General features: G+C 41.4%; 1 protein-coding gene across 1 annotated transcript; it reads right to left on the reverse strand.

The window, feature by feature from the left end:
* Nucleotides 1-1,701: 1,701 nt before the first annotated feature.
* Nucleotides 1,702-16,652, reverse strand: LOC136867239 (uncharacterized). Its single transcript, XM_067144379.2, has 3 exons — nt 16,500-16,652; nt 5,801-6,121; nt 1,702-3,646 (listed from the first exon to the last, which is right to left on the reverse strand). Exons 1-3 carry the CDS (start codon nt 16,551-16,553, stop codon nt 3,311-3,313), a joined length of 711 nt encoding a protein of 236 aa, XP_067000480.2. The 5' UTR covers nt 16,554-16,652; the 3' UTR covers nt 1,702-3,310.
* Nucleotides 16,653-18,082: the final 1,430 nt, after the last annotated feature.

The raw sequence follows: 18,082 nt of genomic DNA on the forward strand, positions 1-18,082 counted from the left end.
TTTCTGAAGCGCGTTATGTATTAAATAGATTGATCGAAGAGTATTAGTATTACAAGTGCAATGAAACTCTACCCTTCTTATAGTGATGAAGAAAGTAATGTTTTACAGATGGCAGGATGGTGTCCGAAAGCTAATAACAACTGGATGATTAATCAGGACGGTACTTTTTCTGGTATGTTACCATTAACACATATTGTCGGCTTTGCTGATGATTTTAGATGTATTATAATCAACGCAAAACAAGAGCTAATTCTGATCCGTGATCGAAGTCATTATAATTCTCTTAAAACAGCAGAAACACCAGTAGTTTCTAAAATTACACTTCATCGTATATTGCGGAGAATTCCACATGTAACAGTATGTGATCGAGAAAAACTTCGATTGCTCAAGATTGTAGAAAATGATACACCATTACCTATACGTTTTCGAAGTAGGGAGCTGCATGAGTATCCTGTGTTACCACCTACAAACAAGCATGCCTGGGCTGTTAAAATGTAACGTTTCACTGAAAAGATTTGTATGTTATTTGTGGATTCCAAACCCATTGTAAATTCAACTATGAAAAAGATACCTCACAGTTTGATCACTGTAAATGAAGAAATATTAGACTATATCTCAACGGAATTACGTATCCCTACGAAAACATGGACATTAATTTTGAGAAAAATAAATTTGTTTTGCTCTATGACATGTTTTGTAAATTCCAATTATCGTATTATCAGAAAGAAGATCGTCCGCTATTTTCGCCTGAAGAATTTAAAAATAAAGCACCGATTTTAGTTATAGACTGCTCTTATCATGAAGAATCTATAAAAGAATCTCCTGACGATATTCGTATAGAATTCGAAACATCCGAAAATATTCCTCCTAACACAACAGCCTATTGTCTTATTATTCATATGAGTGATGTCATCATCCACTAAAGAATATTGTTACAAGACTATAAATAAGGATAATCCTTTATCATGAACACTTGTGTGCGCTTCCACACCGTACACTATGGAACAGAAAGATGAAAAAGACTCCACGGTTATAGACAATCGTCTTGACAACAAACAAAACTGTGAATGTGCACGCTGTTCGCCTACCAGCGAAATTAATACGCTACATCCTATGTACCTCACTCAAGTAAGCGAGGCTATTAAGGTTCTATAAACATGGAAACTTATATCAGATGCCAAAACAACTGATTTAATGCTTACCACCAGGATTGTTATCTACGTACGCTGCTCCTTTCGTAGATGCTTTTTGGGACATCCTACCTCTCCACAGTAAGATGTCAATCGATGTAGCTTCATGCAGACGCTGTCGACGACATTACAAGCATTGATGTGAAAATTGCATTGAATGCGATTGCGATGGTCCTAATCCGAAGATTTTAAACTGTGGGCAGTATATGGATGAATTTTTTCCCTTCTTTCAGTACCTGATAATGATTCAGAAAGGAACAAAGCACATGAATGACACGAAGGTAAGAACAGCATCATCTTCTTTGCGATGCATAACATGCATTGTAATATATTTTGAAAACTTAATTTCATAAACAATACATGGTTTGTTTAATTTTAATGTTGCAGGGGGCATTGCATGCTACCTCTTCACAGTAAGATGTTAAGGAGTACAGCAGCCAAGACTGGTGTATAAACGGTAGTAGTTTGTTTAATTTTGTAAACAATTATACAATAAATTTCAATAAATTTCAATAAATTTCAATAAATTTAAAATTTTCTACTTATTGCATTCCCCTTGCCTCCTCACACATTTCTAAAATATTCACACTTATACCATCTATAAAGGCTTGAGTTTACTAGAGAGTGTCCTTGATAACGAACAAGTCTAAACACGCATAAACATGTTGATGTAATCCCTGTATGATAAAGCAGAATGATTTTAGTACGTCACGTGCTCAGTCCCGTCGGAGACAACTCTGGCACAGGTAGATAACTAAGTAGAAATGCGTTTTACGAGGAAGAGAACAGTCGTGTATGAGGTGAGGCAAAAGTTTGCGACGGGAAGGCAAGCGTCTCAACCGTCTGAGCCATTCATCCTAGCAGGGTAAGGTAGGTGGTGGTATGCAATTTCTAATCACTAGATTATGTGCCAAAAAGCCTTCCAATCCTCTCCGCAGTGAGGGGCATATAACGCTGTTGTTAGTTATTTGTCCGTCGGACAGAGATGTAAAGCCTTGAGGAGACCTCTCGATGCTATTCGACAGGAGAAGGCTATATGCCACGACCGGGGTTTTAAAATCTCTCCGTATATCATGTCATTCATTTCATCTTCCCTGACGTCAGGAAGGGTACCCAGTAATCGATTTTAACAGATTCATCTCAGCACAAAAAAACCAACACAGTAGAGAGACGAGACAAGGAATGGACACACATCATGCACCCTTAACCAGCAGTCCACATTTCAAATCATTCAAGCTGTGACGTCACAGCTCTGTCAGGAGAAGGCCTGTGCGTTCGGTTGTGTGCATTTTTAAATCGCTCGCGCTAATTACGTCACAGCTCTGTCACTACTTCAAGGAGCGAGACGAAAAGGGCGTCTAGTCGTAAAACTAGGCCATATGAGGAGGAGGGAAGGATATCTGAGTGTGAAACTGGGCTCTGTGAGGTTAGGCCCCTACAAAATGGCGTCTGTGAGGGGGAAGGGCATCTGACCATAAAACTGCCCCCTGTCCCTCCAAAATGGCGACTGTGAGGTTAGGCTTTCTCTTGAGGAGGAGGGAAGGGCATCTTCCCGTAAAACTGTGCCCTGTCCCTTGAAAACAGCAACTGTGAGATTAGGCTTGCTCTCGTACGCAAAACATGAGTTGGGAAGGGCAACTTGCCGTAACACTAAGCTACATGAGGAGGGAAGGCCATCTGACCGTAAAACTGGGCCCTGTGATGTTATGTCCCTCCACTGTGAGGTTAGGTCCCTCCAAAATGGCATCTGTGAAGTTAGACTTGCTCTCGTACTCAAAATCCGCGAACCACCATTGCCCTCTACTCAACTAGGAGTCAATGACTTCGGGTCAGAACCCTCTAGCCTTACTACTAGGGGTCAATGACCTCTTGAGAAAATGCTGACGTGGCACCCATTGTTTTAGAATCTGTGTTGACTATAATACTTTTCCATTCATACGACGTTCCAAATTGAAAAGAAAACTTTCATCCTACCCATTTTTAAAATATTATTTAAATACCTTTCTTACATACACACACACTTTAAGCGTTCCGACATTTAATATCAACGTGGCAATATTCCATTCATTTTCCAGGGTCCTGTGTCATGGTATTTCCAATCTCAGCGTCTGGGAAATGGATTATAACTCGTCATGGTGATCTAGAAGAAGACATGCCGCTGCATCGGCTGCTACTCGGTCTGCCTTTTTGTACGCCTCCTCCAGTTCCAAGTCAACACAATTTCGCACTTTAATCCTGGTCTTTTGGAAGTTCCTTGCCAACATGATAGCATGCTGCGATATTGCTTGTCGTACTTGATCGCTGCCCTTCAGCATGGCCGCTGTGTCTTCGGACACCAACTCCAGCAGACTAACAGCCACCTGAAGAAAGTCTGCAACCTCCCGTCGGAGAGTCTCCTCGTGTTCGTCATCGCTGTCGTTGCTGATCTTGGAATCGTTCTCCTCCAGATCTACATCCTGTGGAAATGATCAATCATTAATATATTATGCAACAGTAACAGTGTTCAGTAAGAGATTTAGATGAGGGCAAATGAGCGTAGGAACCTGTTAGCTTATCCAGCTAGTGTTATGGGTCATGAGATATTCTGGAACAATTTGTGAGCATTGTCTTTACCTGTTGTAGGTCAAAACATAGAAATTGAGATACCAGTAGTTACAGAACAGACCAGTTCGACGTAATATCCCTAAGTTGAAACGATGATAATAAAAAAAATAACAAATTCGTGTGACTACTTTTTTTGCTAGTGGCTATACGTCACCTACAGATAGGTCTTATGGCGACGTTGGGTTAGGAAACGCCCTGGAGTGGGAAGGAAGTGGCCATGGCCTTAATTACGGTACAGCCCCATCATTTGCCTGGTGTGGAATTGGAAACCACGGAAAACCATCTTCAGGGCTAGGGATAGTGGGATTCAAACCCCTCTATCGCACGGATGCAAGCTCGCAGCCGCGCGCCCCTAACCGCACAGCCAACTCGCCTAGTCAGGGTGACTATTACCGTACTAGCCTCAGCAGTCCTTGTGAGGTAGATCCTCCGATTAGAGAGGTTGATATCAGCTGTATATACGTAAAACTGCGTGCAATTGTGGAGTAGGAGAGTGTTATGTGGTGTATGAGTGGCAGAATTTTGGGAAGAGCACAAACACACAATCCTCGAAGTAATTAACCGTTTAAGATTACAATTCTTTAACCAGGAATCAAACCAAACCTGGGGCCCAAGAACCGAAGGCCAAGACGCAGTACACTCTGCCTTGGAACCAGACGATTGTATGATGAATAAGCTAGTTACTCACCCTTATGTGATTACTTTACTATACGTAATAAACTGTGCTGATTTTTTCATCCCACCACCAAACCTGACTTCTTGTTGTAAAATAAATAAATAAATAAATAAATAAATAAATAAATAAATAAATAAATAAATAAATAAATAAATAAATAAATAAATAAATAAATAAATAAATAAATAAATAAATAAATAAATAAATACCTTATGTACACCTTTAGAAAGTTAGAATACCATAGTCAATGCAATGATCGGAGATTTCCGACTTGCCGGAAGACGTAACAGAAAAGATATTCTTGAAAGAAAAACTAAATTTGCATGGTTAAACAATGGGTTGAAATGTTAACCAGTATTTATGTGCATCTTCATCAAAGTATGAAATTAGATTAGGTATCCATTAAATTTATGTTAATAAAAAGACGCAGTCTTTTTGAATTTGTTTGTGTTTTAAATATAGGTTGTACCAATTCTATTAGTAAATTGATTGTAATATTTCATTTAACATTTATATGTCACTTTTGATAGTTTTCGGATAATTTTACTGGAATTTTGCCATCATTTTATATATCATTCTTAAACATTGTTATGTCATCAAAATTTGTAATTAATTGGTAATTAATTGGTAATCACCGGTCAGACGTATCCTCTCCCCATTATAACTTCGTCAAAATCACATCTGTGTTAGGAACATGATTTTTTTTAAATCGTAAAGAACTGTCTCATCACTGATATGTTGTCCTAAATACCGTTAAGACCTGTTCTAGAAATTAGGAGAATTATCGCTCATACTTCTACATCTGTAATCATTTCCAAAGCAAAGCAATCTCCATCTCTTTGCTGCCTCAGTTGTAATACTTTCAAAACACCACAGAAAACTAGGAAGTCAAATATCAGTAAGTTAGTCATTACAGTATAAAGTGAAAAATGTATATTTAAAACGATGTAGATGATTCGCAAGTACAATAGTAAACAAATACTGTCTCTATCAGCGCAAATTGTTATAATTGTTACAATCTAACCGATTTTCGGTATCTGAACTCTCTTTAACAGTTGAACAACGCCGACTAATGTCCGTTCAGCCTTGCCAGTATCTGATCGAAACTAACTGGTCCCCAATGCAAATTTCTATTCGACGACACATTTTAAGGGTTTTTTTTGAAAAAATGGTCTCATTTTAATTGCGACATTTAATCATTTCTACTTATAATGTAATTTTGATTCCAAAAACCAGCTATAATAATTTTTAATTTTTCCTCATGTAGACTGTATTTGTTAACTATTGCAAGGTCAAATATCATCATAAATTCAGAACTTTGTCAACTTACCATGGAATAACATTTCCCAAGTAGAGTCCTCACTTCGTCCAGGGTCTGATCTACATTCTCCTCAGCTTTCCTCACACACTCTAAGATGTCTGCCCGTTCGGTCTTCTCCGCCTCTTCCACAATAGCGGCTACATTCTTGAATGCGGGACTGAAGGCGTCATGTAAGATCTCCTCAGCTTTGGACTGCGCCTTTAGCCTCTCGTACTCCGTAAAGAACTCGTGGAGTTCCAGCAAGTAGTCTGCCGCTTCGCTGAATAGCTCCAGTTCGGCACTCGTGGCGTTGTTCAAATTCTCAATATCGCCTTCGTCGATACCGAACGTCTGCAGATCAAACATACAGGATACGGTTATTATTTGGAGCACGATGAACTTGCGACAGATTGCAACAATTAGTCGCATGTAGATCGTCTTAGAGATACATCACGCCCAAAAGCAAAGTTCTGTTTTATATTATACTAGCAAAACCCGACAGACGTTGTCCTGCCTGTGTACATTTATTTACCTCAGCATATACGACACTAATATCGGTCGTTTTCGATTACTTTTACATTTCATCCTCTCCCCTTGGGCTGCCCCCACACTACTTGATAAAAGCAGAAATAAGTTTTAAGGAACACATACTGTTGGGTAGGCAACCCGCTGATCGGACTTGTCTTGCGGTTTGTTTATCTTCCCCTATTTTATTTTTCACCCCTTAGTGCCGAACTACCAATCAGATTTCATTCAAACCACTTCACAATCCATCTCATATGTACTAAGAACAAACTGTGAAAACATCAACGAAATCGGTCCAGTAGTTTTTGAGTCTGTTAGCTTCAAACATACCAACATCCAATTTTATATATATATTTAAGGAAAATACTGTATTTTGAATTGAACAATTCTCAAAATATCATTCAGCATCGTGCCTCCACAATCCCTTATCTGCAGCAAGCTCTGTAGCCTTGTTTAGTACCATATCTCTTAACTTTAAAACATTATATGCTGAATCCATTAAACGTCGCCTTCGTCCCCTCTGTTACCCTTGTCCATTATTCTCGTATGTACCGAGGTGGAGATGGAGGGCTTGAACTCCACTGTCAGCAGCCCTGAAGATGGTTTCCCGTGGTTTTCTATTTTCACACCAAGCAAATGTTGGGGCTATCCCTCAAATGCCACGGTCACTTCCTTCGTAATCCTAGGCCTTCCCTGTCCCTATTCACTAGACATATCTTTGCCGATGTAATGTATAAATCAAACGGTACCGGGCGAGTTGGCCGTGCGCGTAGAGGCGCGCAGCTGTGAGCTTGCATCCGGGAGATCGTGGGCTCGAGCCCCACTGTCGGCAGCCCTGAAGATGGTTTTCCGTGGTTTCCCATTTTCACACCAGGCAAATGCTGGGGCTGTACCTTAATCAAGGCCACGGCCGCTTCCTTCCAACTCCTAGGCCTTTCCTATCCCATCGTCGCCATAAGACCTATCTATGTCGGTGCGACGTAAAGCAACTAGCAATAATAATAATAATAATAATAATAATAATAATAATAATAATAATAATAATCAAACGGCATGTAGCGTACCGAGCGAGTTGGCTGCACGATTTGGGTCGCGTAGCTGTGAGCTTTTTTCAGGAGATGGTGGGTTCGAATCCCACCGTCAGTAGCCCTGAAGATCGTTTCCAGAGATTTCCATTTCAACACCAGGTAAATGCTTAATGTACTTTAATCAAGGCCACGGCCGCTATCCTTCCAATTCATCCTCGTCCTTACACGCTAATTTTTAAATCAGAGTCCCTGGAGTTTTTTCATGCTTCAAGATATTAGATTGCAAGATTTCAGCGCAATTTGCCATTAATACTAAGTCGTCGGCATGGACATAATTTCTTTCTGTATTTCCACTCTACTGATTTCTCCTATAATATTATACTTTTAAGTAACGATCCTTGTAAACTATGCATACTAGGGAAATATTACAGACTTGTCTATACGCTGTAACTAATTTGAACCAGGATATAATTTATTATTGACTTCTGACGATGATTTTCCGTGGTTTCCTATTTTCACACTAGGCAAAGACGGGTCTGTACCTTAATTAAGGCCACGGACGCTTCCTTCCCACTCCCAGTCTTTCCTGTCCCATCGTAGCCAAAAGACCTATCCGTGTCGGTGCAACGTAAATCAAAATTGTACAAAAGAAATTATTGATATACTGTTAAACCCTTGAGGACATTATCCTCTTGCAAAATAAAATGTAAAACTTTTATAGCCGTTTGACACCACATAGTGTCCAGCAACGTTACCTTCGGTCCTAGGCGTCCCGGCTTCGATTCCCTCCCGGCTATGGGATTTAAAGCTCGACTGTCGATACACTTGCTGGTACGCAAAATTAGTCATGCGGAACAAAATTCCAGCACCTCGGCGTCTCCGAAAACCGTAAAAGTAATTAATGGAACGTAAAACCATTGTTATTATTATTATTATTATTATTATTATTATTATTATTATTATTATTATTATTATTATTATTATTATTATTATTATTATTACATACACGTTCTGAAACTCTCCATGGATGGTCTACTTAAGAAGAGCTACACGCAGGTTTTAATAGTCACGCGAATGTTAATTGCACCATACATTTTCTGACTGTATATTTTATTCATTAATTTAAGCAGTGCTCTGAAATAATAATTAATAATTTCGTGGGACTATTGCTAGCCTGGTGCAGACCTTATAAGGCAGACACTACGATGTGGATGAGTAACACCTGCCGTATAACCTTATAGAAAACTGCATGTTAGTGTGATAGAGGATACGTGTTGTGCAGGGATGTTAGAGGCAGTCCCCGATCCAAGGATATCAACGTTTAAGATTAAATCTTCCCTGACCTTGCGGAGAATCGAACCCTGAGCGTCGGGTACCGTATACCAAGACACTAAGACACTGACCACTCAGCCATAGAGTCGGACTGCTTTAAAATTATGAACCAAGACACACATCCACACTTGCAGAACATTGGTTTTGCACGTGTGTTCTGAAATTCGATTACTGAAACCAATCAAAATTTAGTGGTTGCCAATACACAAAGGCTGGGAGAAGAGGATATAAAATGAAGTGAGGAACACCACCGTTCCGTGGGTCTTGAATTACCGGTACGTACTATATAAACGAAACACATAATACTCCCCTTCCCATTCTTACCTAATTCATTTGCTTTAGAAACGAGAGCAGATTCTTACGTGGAGTATCCCGTTTTTGAGAGGCCCTATTTGTAACGGAAAGAGAATCACCAATTTTTCTAAGTAACACATAAATAGCTTAGAGATCTCAAAAATTCCACGAACTACATTTTCTTCACAATTTCAATATTTGAAGTTAGGACCACGTAATTTGAACTAATAATACGGGAAAACGTAGTTTCCGGGAACGTATAATCAAGGTTCTACTGTACTTGAGCCGATAAAGTCATCCTAGACGCATAGGCGATGGGCCGCCTTCCAAGTTCCGTTGAAGCTGAGATTTTAAAATATGAGTGAACTCTGCCATAAGATAGTTCTGATGCAAGTAGGCCTATTAATGTTCTCCTAATCTTTTTGTTATACTAGTTTCTAATCCAAAATCTTCCCCCATTCACTATTTTCTGCACTATTAAACATATTATTTCGCTAATGGTTTAACGTCGCATTAATACATCAGTGACGCAAGGATGGGAAAGTTCTAGGATTAGGAAGGTAGAGCCCATGACGTTAATTAATGTACAGTTCCAGCATTTGCCTGGTGTGAAAATGGGGAAACCATTGTAAACCACCTTCTAGGCTGCCGACGGTGGGATTCATGCCCACTATCCCCTGAATGCATCCTCAGAGCTACGCACGACCAAATGTTTATGTCTCACATCTGCACAGTGCCACGCCCCACGTAAACACCTTTTGTGGCCAAGAAAAGAGATACAGGGTGAATAAAAACTGACATCTTTGAAGACCAGGGCTTAAGAGACCGTGTCAAAACATGCAGAAATAGGAACTTATACACTCTCTTGCAATTTTCACACATATGAAATGGGCAAGTATCATTTCTATGAGGTAAGACTCTGTTATTCATGGGTTTAAGCACCAACCTGGTCTAACATATTACTCTTCGTAATTATTCTTACGTCACGCTGTGCCGGTGTTCAAAGCGTGCTTCACAATACGCTCTTTGTCCGGCGTGACGATAGAGCAACTAGGGTGTGTTGGATATTCGATAAGGACATGGTGCTGTTACAGTTGGTGCTTAAACCCATGAATAACAGAGTCTGCTAAGTCATTCAGCACAACCCTTTGCAACCAGGTGAGTTCAGTGGCGCGGTTTCTGGTAAGTCATTCAGCACAACCCTTTGCAACCAGGTGAGTTCAGTGGTGCGGTTTCTGGTAAGTCATTCAGCACAACCCTTTGCAACCAGGTGAGTTCAGTGGTGCGGTTTCTGGTAAGTCATTCAGCACAACCCTTTGCAACCAGGTGAGTTCAGTGGCGCGGTTTCTGGTAAGTCATTCAGCACAACGCATTGCAACCAGGTGAGTTCAGTGGCGCGGTTTCTGCTAAGTCATTCAGCACAACCCTTTGCAACCAGGTGAGTTCAGTGACGTGGTTTCTGGTAAGTCATTCAGCAAAACAACCAGGTGAGTTCAGTGGCGCGGTTTCTGGTAAGTCATTCAGCACAACGCTTTGCAACCAGGTGAGTTCAGTGGCGCGGTTTCTGGTAAGTCATTGAGCACAACACCACAACCCTTTGAAACCAGGTGAGTTCAGTGACGCGGTTTCTTGTAAGTCATTCAGCAAAACCCTTTGCAACCAGGTGAGTTCAGTGACGCGGTTTCTGGTAAGTCATTCAGCAAAACAACCAGGTGAGTTCAGTGGCGCGGTTTCCGGTAAGTCATTCAGCACTACCCTTTACAACCAGCTGAGTTCAGCGACGCGGGTTCTGGTAAGTCATTCAGCACAACCCTTTGCAACCAGGTGAGTTCAGTGGCGCGGTTTCTGGTAAGTCATTCAGCACAACCCGTTGTAACCAGGTGAGTTCAGTGGCGCGGTTTCTGGTAAGTCATTCAGCACAACCCTTTACAACCAGCTGAGTTCAGCGGCGCGGTTTCTGGTAAGTCATTCAGCACAACCCTTTACAACCAGCTGAGTTCAGCGGTGCGGGTTCTGGTAAGTCATTCAGCACAACCCTTTGCAACCAGGTGAGTTCAGTGGCGCGGTTTCTGGTAAGTCATTCAGCACAACCCGTTGTAACCAGGTGAGTTCAGTGGCGCGGTTTCTGGTAAGTCATTCAGCACAACCCTTTACAACCAGCTGAGTTCAGCGGCGCGGTTTCTGGTAAGTCATTCAGCACAAGCCGTTGCAGCCATTTTGGCTTGTGCTGGGTTTCAGCCGGAGCAGTGAGCTAATTCGCAACCAACCCCACCACTGTGTAAGAACGTCGATTGCTCAAGCCATGACACAGAGTGGAAGGAAGGTGCACAAGGAGGTTCGCGGCATCTCTGCCGATGGCTCTAATCGCAGGGCTGACACCACAGCTGTCAGCAGAAAGGACAGTAAAGTAATGGTCTTAGATCCCACCATTTGCTTTAAAAGAGACTCGAATCAGGCTCGGGATGTGGACCTAGTAAAACAAGCTACTTATGTACTGTGTTTGTCTTACCTGTCAGCAAGGTACAAAATATCTATCGATCGGTGGATTGTCAGAAGCCTGTTATTCGGAGCAAGAGGCACCCTCCCTAGTTAGACATTGACTTTACTACAAAATTTTAAAGTTCCATTCTGCGAAATAGATAAAATTGTAATACAGATACTGGGATGCCTCCGTGGCTCAGGTGGCAGCGAACCGTCCTCTCACCGCTGGATACCGTGGTTCAAGTACCATTCCATGTGAGATTTGTGCTGGACAAAGCGGAGGCAGGACAGGTTTCTCTCCGGGTATTCCGGTTTTCGTTGTCGTCTTTTATTCCAGCAACACACTTCATTAACATTTCATCTGTCAGTCATTTATCATTGCCCCAGAGGAGTGCGACAGGCTTCGGCAGCCGGCACATTTCCTATCCTCGCCGCTAGATAGGTGCTTCATTTATTTCATTCCTGACCCAGTCAGATGACTGGAAACAGGCTGTAGATTTTTAAAACAGATACTGAGGGACTCTCTACAATTTTCATTTATATCTGAGAACATCATTAACATTCCTCCCTCACACTCCCTGGAAGTGAAGACAATAGCATGAACAATAATAAATTTCCACTTTTAGATGTTTTCAAATTCTATTGAAATTGAAAGCTGACTGTATTCCGTATCTAAATGGTCCCCTCATCGGAGGACGGATGATTTATTATTTCTTTAAAAATCTCTCTCTATTAATGTTATTTGTTTTACATACAAAAAGCTACGGTTTCTAGAGACGCTCAGACGCCGGAATCTTGTCCTGCAGAGGTTTTTAACGTGACAATAAACTTAACGACACGAGACTGACTTATTTGAAGACCTCAAATACCGCCGAATTGAGCCAGGATCGAACCCGCCAACTTGAGCTCAGAAGGCCAGCGCTCTACCGCCTAAGCTATCTATCCCGACCGGTGAATTAGTCCTTATTCTTCTGCTTCCCATGGCAGTGGATTCGATTACGGTTTCATTTGAGGGAGTTTAAATGCAATGATTTCGTGTCCTAGGTTTCTGATACGCTAAAGAACTCCTGCAGGGTAAAATTCAAACCAGATGCCTCTTAAAAGCTAAAGGAATTGGGAGATATCGACTACAACTCTGCAGCAGAAGCTCGTTAATCCCGTCACCCTCGGAACTCAGGGCATGGTCGGAACGCACGAAACGTCGGGTTACCAGAGGAACAATAGTATTTACTGTCGTATTGTATATACTAATGAATGTACAGTAGTACATACATACAACATAACAATACATAGTCATACCTTAAACAGGTAAGAATGAAAAAATGTCAGCAATCCTCGTTTGCCTGGCAAAATACATTCCAAAAACCATAAAGGTAGTTAGTGGGACGTATATGCCTTCTTTCGTTATCCACTGAATGTCCCTAGGCGTAGAACAATAATTCTATTCAATGTAAAAAGGAACTAAATTAAAAGCCTGCTTAGCGTCTTCATGGGATACTCGACCAAGAGATTCGTAGTTTCTTCATCATCCTCATCATGTTCATTTTCACAATCGTCTGCATTCTCGATAACAGCTTTAATGATCTGAATGAACATATCGTCGTCTAGTTCTTCTTCCAACCGAGCTCGATAGTTGCAGTCGCTTAAGTGCGGCCAGTATCCAGTTTTCGGGAGATAGTAGGTTCGAACCCCACTGTCGGCAGCCCTGAAAATGGTTTTACGTGGTTTCCCATTTTCACACCAGGCAAATGCTGGGGCTGTACCTTAATTAAGGCCACGGCCGCTTCCTTCCCACTCCTAGCCCTTTCCTGTCCCATCGTTGCCGTAAGACCTATCTGTGTCGGTGCGACGTAAAACAACTAGCGAGGAGTTCTTCTTCCGATGTGCAGTCAACAACAGTTTCAGAAAGCCACGTATAAAAGTCGTTGACATGAGCAATAAAGATTTACAAATATTGGACGATTGCCTGCGTTTCATAATTTTGATCACCGTCTTGATAAATTTCAACTGTAATTGTAAACCAAAGTTTACGCCAGAATTTTCTAAGTATTGATGCTTTAATTCCTCCCCATAATCCTCAGGAATTGTGTAAGTAGCACTTTTTAATATTTAAAAATTCATTGCCTCAAACAGGTTTTTGCTGTAAATAGCAACCTTCATATTAAAATATTTAATTGCCTCAAACAAGTTGCTACCTTCTTCTATCTTCTCTAAAATGGATGCAATATATTTCCGGCGATATATTCTCTTTAGTCATTCAGTTACATGTTGATGGATGAGAGAAGTCACCCCCCTCCCCCCTTGTTTATTTCCTGTGGATGTGATGGCACGTTATTCAACACCAAAGAGGCATCTACAGAGAGTTCTTTAGCATTAAAATGTTGCCCAACTGCAGACACAAACTACTTAAAGAACCACGATTTTTGAAAGGCCGCTGTCTGTCGAGGCCGATATTTGATGGCGAAAATACGCTGGCAGGGATGACATTAATATTCCTGAATGCGCTCGGTATTTTCGATTTGCTGATTATAAAAAGTATAATTTATTATTACAGTTAACATTGCGCCAAGAGGCAATAGTCACTTTCTCTCCTTTGCAAGTTTTGTCCCTTTCAAAGTGTCGTTTCCCTGCGACAGGACGTCATTTTATTCCTTAACATTTTTTTTTCAAATTGTGAAAGAAAGGTGCTTGAACTACATCATCGGTTAATTGCTTCTTGCCTGAAATCACCACACTTCCAACCCTATGAGGTTTTATCCAGCAATGCGACCAGCCTTCACTCGTAGCAAAATGATAATTTTCTCCTTCCAATTTCATATTGAAAATGAGCGCATTTCTTTTTCTACTTTCCTATGATAACACGCACAAAGCATGATCTAAGAGTTCTGATTTAGGCATTTTCAACATTTTACGATTTATCCTTCTTTCTTAAGACCGTCATTGTATGAGTTTCTAGTTCTTTCCTATTCTTCCTCCAGTCTTTAATCGGAGTAACGCCCGCACCAACTGTATTTGTATGTTTTTGTTGGTACACACATTAATCTTATATTTCAAGTACTCTTTCTTTCAACTTGTCTTCAAAAGTCAGCGTAACGTGTTTATGCTTTTTGATAGTCGTAATGTGACGAGTACACAAAAGAAAACAAATTTTTACTGTAAAACACAATAGCTGTTCACCTTGTCAAGAAATACTGATTAACAATGAACACTCACTAAGCAAAGCTTCAGAATGCCCTGGGTGGTCAAGTATTACGAACTAACAGACGCATTAATGTATTGTGTGTAACGTTTCAAGTGCCGACATGCCTGCAATGTGCGTACGTACAGTACAAGTCTTGCCGTGCGTCATGGTCGGATTATGTGGAAAGTCGAACCAACGGACGTCGGATTAGCGGTGTTTTACTGTATTATTATTATTATTATTATTATTATTATTATTATTATTGTTGTTACTTGTGTCCGCCTCTGTGGTACAGTGGTTAGTGTGATTAGCTGCCACCCCCGGAGGCACCGGGTCCTATTCCCGGCTCTGCCACGAAATTTGAAAATTGGTACGAGAGCTGGAACGGGGTCCACTCAGCCTCGGGATGTCAACTGAGTAGACGTGGGTTCAATTCCCACCTCAGCCATCCTCAAAGTGGATTTCCGTGGTTGCCCACTTCTCCTCCAGTCAAATGCCGGGATGGTACCTAACTTAAGGCCACGGTCGCTTCCTTCCGTCTTTCTTGTCTATCCCTTCCAATATTCCAATTCCTCCCACAATGCCCCTGTTCAGCATAGCAGGTCAGATAGCCTGGCCGAGGTACTGGTCTTCCTCCCCAGTTGTATCCTCCAACCCAAAGTCTCACGCTAGGAAACTGCCCTTAAGGTGGTAGAGTTGGGATCCCTCGTTGAGTCCGAGGGGGAAAACCAACCCTGGAGAGTAAACGGATTAAGAAAGAAAGAAAGAAAGAAAGAAAGAAAGAAAGAAGGAAGGAATGAATGAAAGAATAATGGTAGTAGTAGTAGTAGTAGTATGCGTTCGAGACCTGTCGCACATCTCCAGAGCGATCACAGATTAATATTGTAGGCTATATGGGGCTACTTAAAAAGGAACTGACAAGAAAAATCGAAGAAACCTGCCTCAACCCAGCAAAAATTTCACATGTAGTTGCCTGTGTAGTTCAGTCGATAAAGTACTTGCAATCGGAGCCTTGAGTTGGCGCGCTAAATCCCAACAGAGTCCGATAGTGTTTGAAGGTGCTCTAATACGTCAGCCTCGTGTCGATGGATTTACCAGCATGTAACTCTAGGACAAATTCTGGCACCTCGGCGTCACCGAGAACTGTGAACGTAGTTAGTGAAATGTAAAACCAATCATGTTAGTATTATTATTACTATTATTATACCACCCTTCTCACAGCCTTGTAGGGAGTCGGGTGATAATTATGTCACATATGTGGACATCTCCCTGTTTTACAGCCGGATGCCCTTTCTAACGGTAACCTCATGGTAAGGGTTGCATTCACTATTGCATGTTGCTGTGGTATTTGGCATGATATCTTGTTGCGTAAATATAAAAACACATGTAGCACGACGAAAACGAACACCCAGTTCCGGAAACAGAGGAATTAACCAAACCAAATGCCGGGATAATCCCCGAACCATCCGGGAATCAAACCCAGAACAGTCTGAAAAGAAGGTCACAAGCTAACCATTCAGTCAAGGAGTTTTCTTCTTCTTCTCGTTCTCTTATTATTATTAACAAATACATAGCAATTGGGATACAGGGTATCCCGGAGGCAATGTCTGCTTACGACAGTATAACAACGAAAGTAATAAGAAAAAAAAGCAATTACAGGAAATTAAATTATTACATGAACTCATATCGTAACTAGAAATTTCATGCTTATGAAAGCAGAAGAATAAAAATATAAATATTAGAATTTAATTTTTGGGTACCCTCAGGAGAGAACAAGATCTATACAATGAGTTGCTGAAGAATGCACTGAGAATGATAAATGTGTGATATTAACTCTAAGCAATTTCGATTGGTCTTGCCCTGTGCCATGAGTCACCACTGCACGTACCTGAGCAGAAGCAGAAGCAACGGTGCAAACGATGAGGAATCTAACGAGTAACATCTCGTCGTGTCTGCGCACAGCTTCTTGGTGTTGCTGCTTAAGTACAGCCGTTAAACAAAGACTGGAGGTGTGCTATCGGGCAGCCAGGCTTAAGGAAATCAGCTGCTTGATGAAACGAGGTTCTTCGCCTGCCTAGTGATAAGATAAAACTTGATTCCAGTTTAAAGTACGGCTCCTTATTACATGTAAACATTGTGCGTACCGCAGAGGAGCTATCTGTGAGAATTCGCGCCACAAGCGAGGTAAGTACGAGGTGTGTCTGTAATATGTATACACTGATGTATCTCTGAAACTGAAATTAATTAATTTAGTTACTTAGTTAATGAGTATGCCCCTACTGGAGAGACCTAGAGTTTACAGTGCACCATGTCTTCTGGTGTGGGCTAGAACAAATTTGTAACTTGTATTGACCTTTCTCAGCCTCAGCCTTGGCCTTAACAATATGAAAGCCACTGAGGTATGAGTGATGCTAATAATACAGCCAGTTAAGAATGGTGTGAAAAAGTTGCTCATACGGTTGGCTGGTTGGAGCATTTCAGCGGGCTTGCCAGGCTGTCATGTAATAGCAACTTTTGGCCCAGTGAGGAAAGCAGGGGGAAACTACCTCACTCCTTATTTCCTGGTATACCTCTTTAGTGACGCTTACGCGGAGCTGTTGGGGATCGGACCGGCTCGAGCCGTATACTCGACATATGACACAGTTACTTAGATACTGTAGGGCCAAAGCTCCCTTTAGCGTTTACTAACCACCAATATAGCTTAAACCAGGACCGCTACGTAGGGTAATTGATTAAAAGCTGTCCTGTGTTATGGTTGCGGGATTGAATCTCGACGCAGTCGGTTGGTATTTAAATCCTTATGGACCGTTGGTCGAATAATTTCCCATACTTCGTCAAGTTATCCCTGTCTAGAAAGCCAAGAATAACGGCCGTGAGAAACCGTCGTGCTGACCACACGATACCTTGTAATCTGCAGACCTTCAGACTGAGCAGCGGTCACTTGGTAGGCCATGGCCCTTCGGGGCTGTTGCGCCATGAGGTTTCGGTTTTTGTCAAGTTGTAATTTTGATCGCTCAGTCAAATTCGTGTTTTAAAGGCAGACATCGGTCAGAAAGCCGTAGGGTTTAACGGCGTTGTTGTTCACAGCTTAGAATATGATTCTCTATTTATGAAAAATGGTGAGTTGAGATATTTTTTCCCTTAAATTTCTTTTTTTCATAATTTGCTTTACTTCGCACCAACACAGATAGGTCTTATTGCGACGATGGGACAGGAAAGGCCTAGGAGTGGGATGGAAGCGGCCGTGGCCTGAATTAAGGTATAGCCCCAGCATTTGCCTGGTGTGAAATTGGGAAACCACGGAAAACCATTTTCAGGACTGCCGACAGTAGGTCCCTGTAATTACAGGTTGCCAAAAGGATACACAATACTACAGTAAGGTTATAAATTAATAGCCTACAGTGAAAATGTACATAGGAACTGAAATAAAATTATCCAAGATTTGTGATTTGCTGCACGCTCGCTGCGTTA

Source organism: Anabrus simplex, chromosome 3, assembly GCF_040414725.1.
Source record: "Anabrus simplex isolate iqAnaSimp1 chromosome 3, ASM4041472v1, whole genome shotgun sequence".
NCBI classification, from domain to species: domain Eukaryota; kingdom Metazoa; phylum Arthropoda; class Insecta; order Orthoptera; family Tettigoniidae; genus Anabrus; species Anabrus simplex.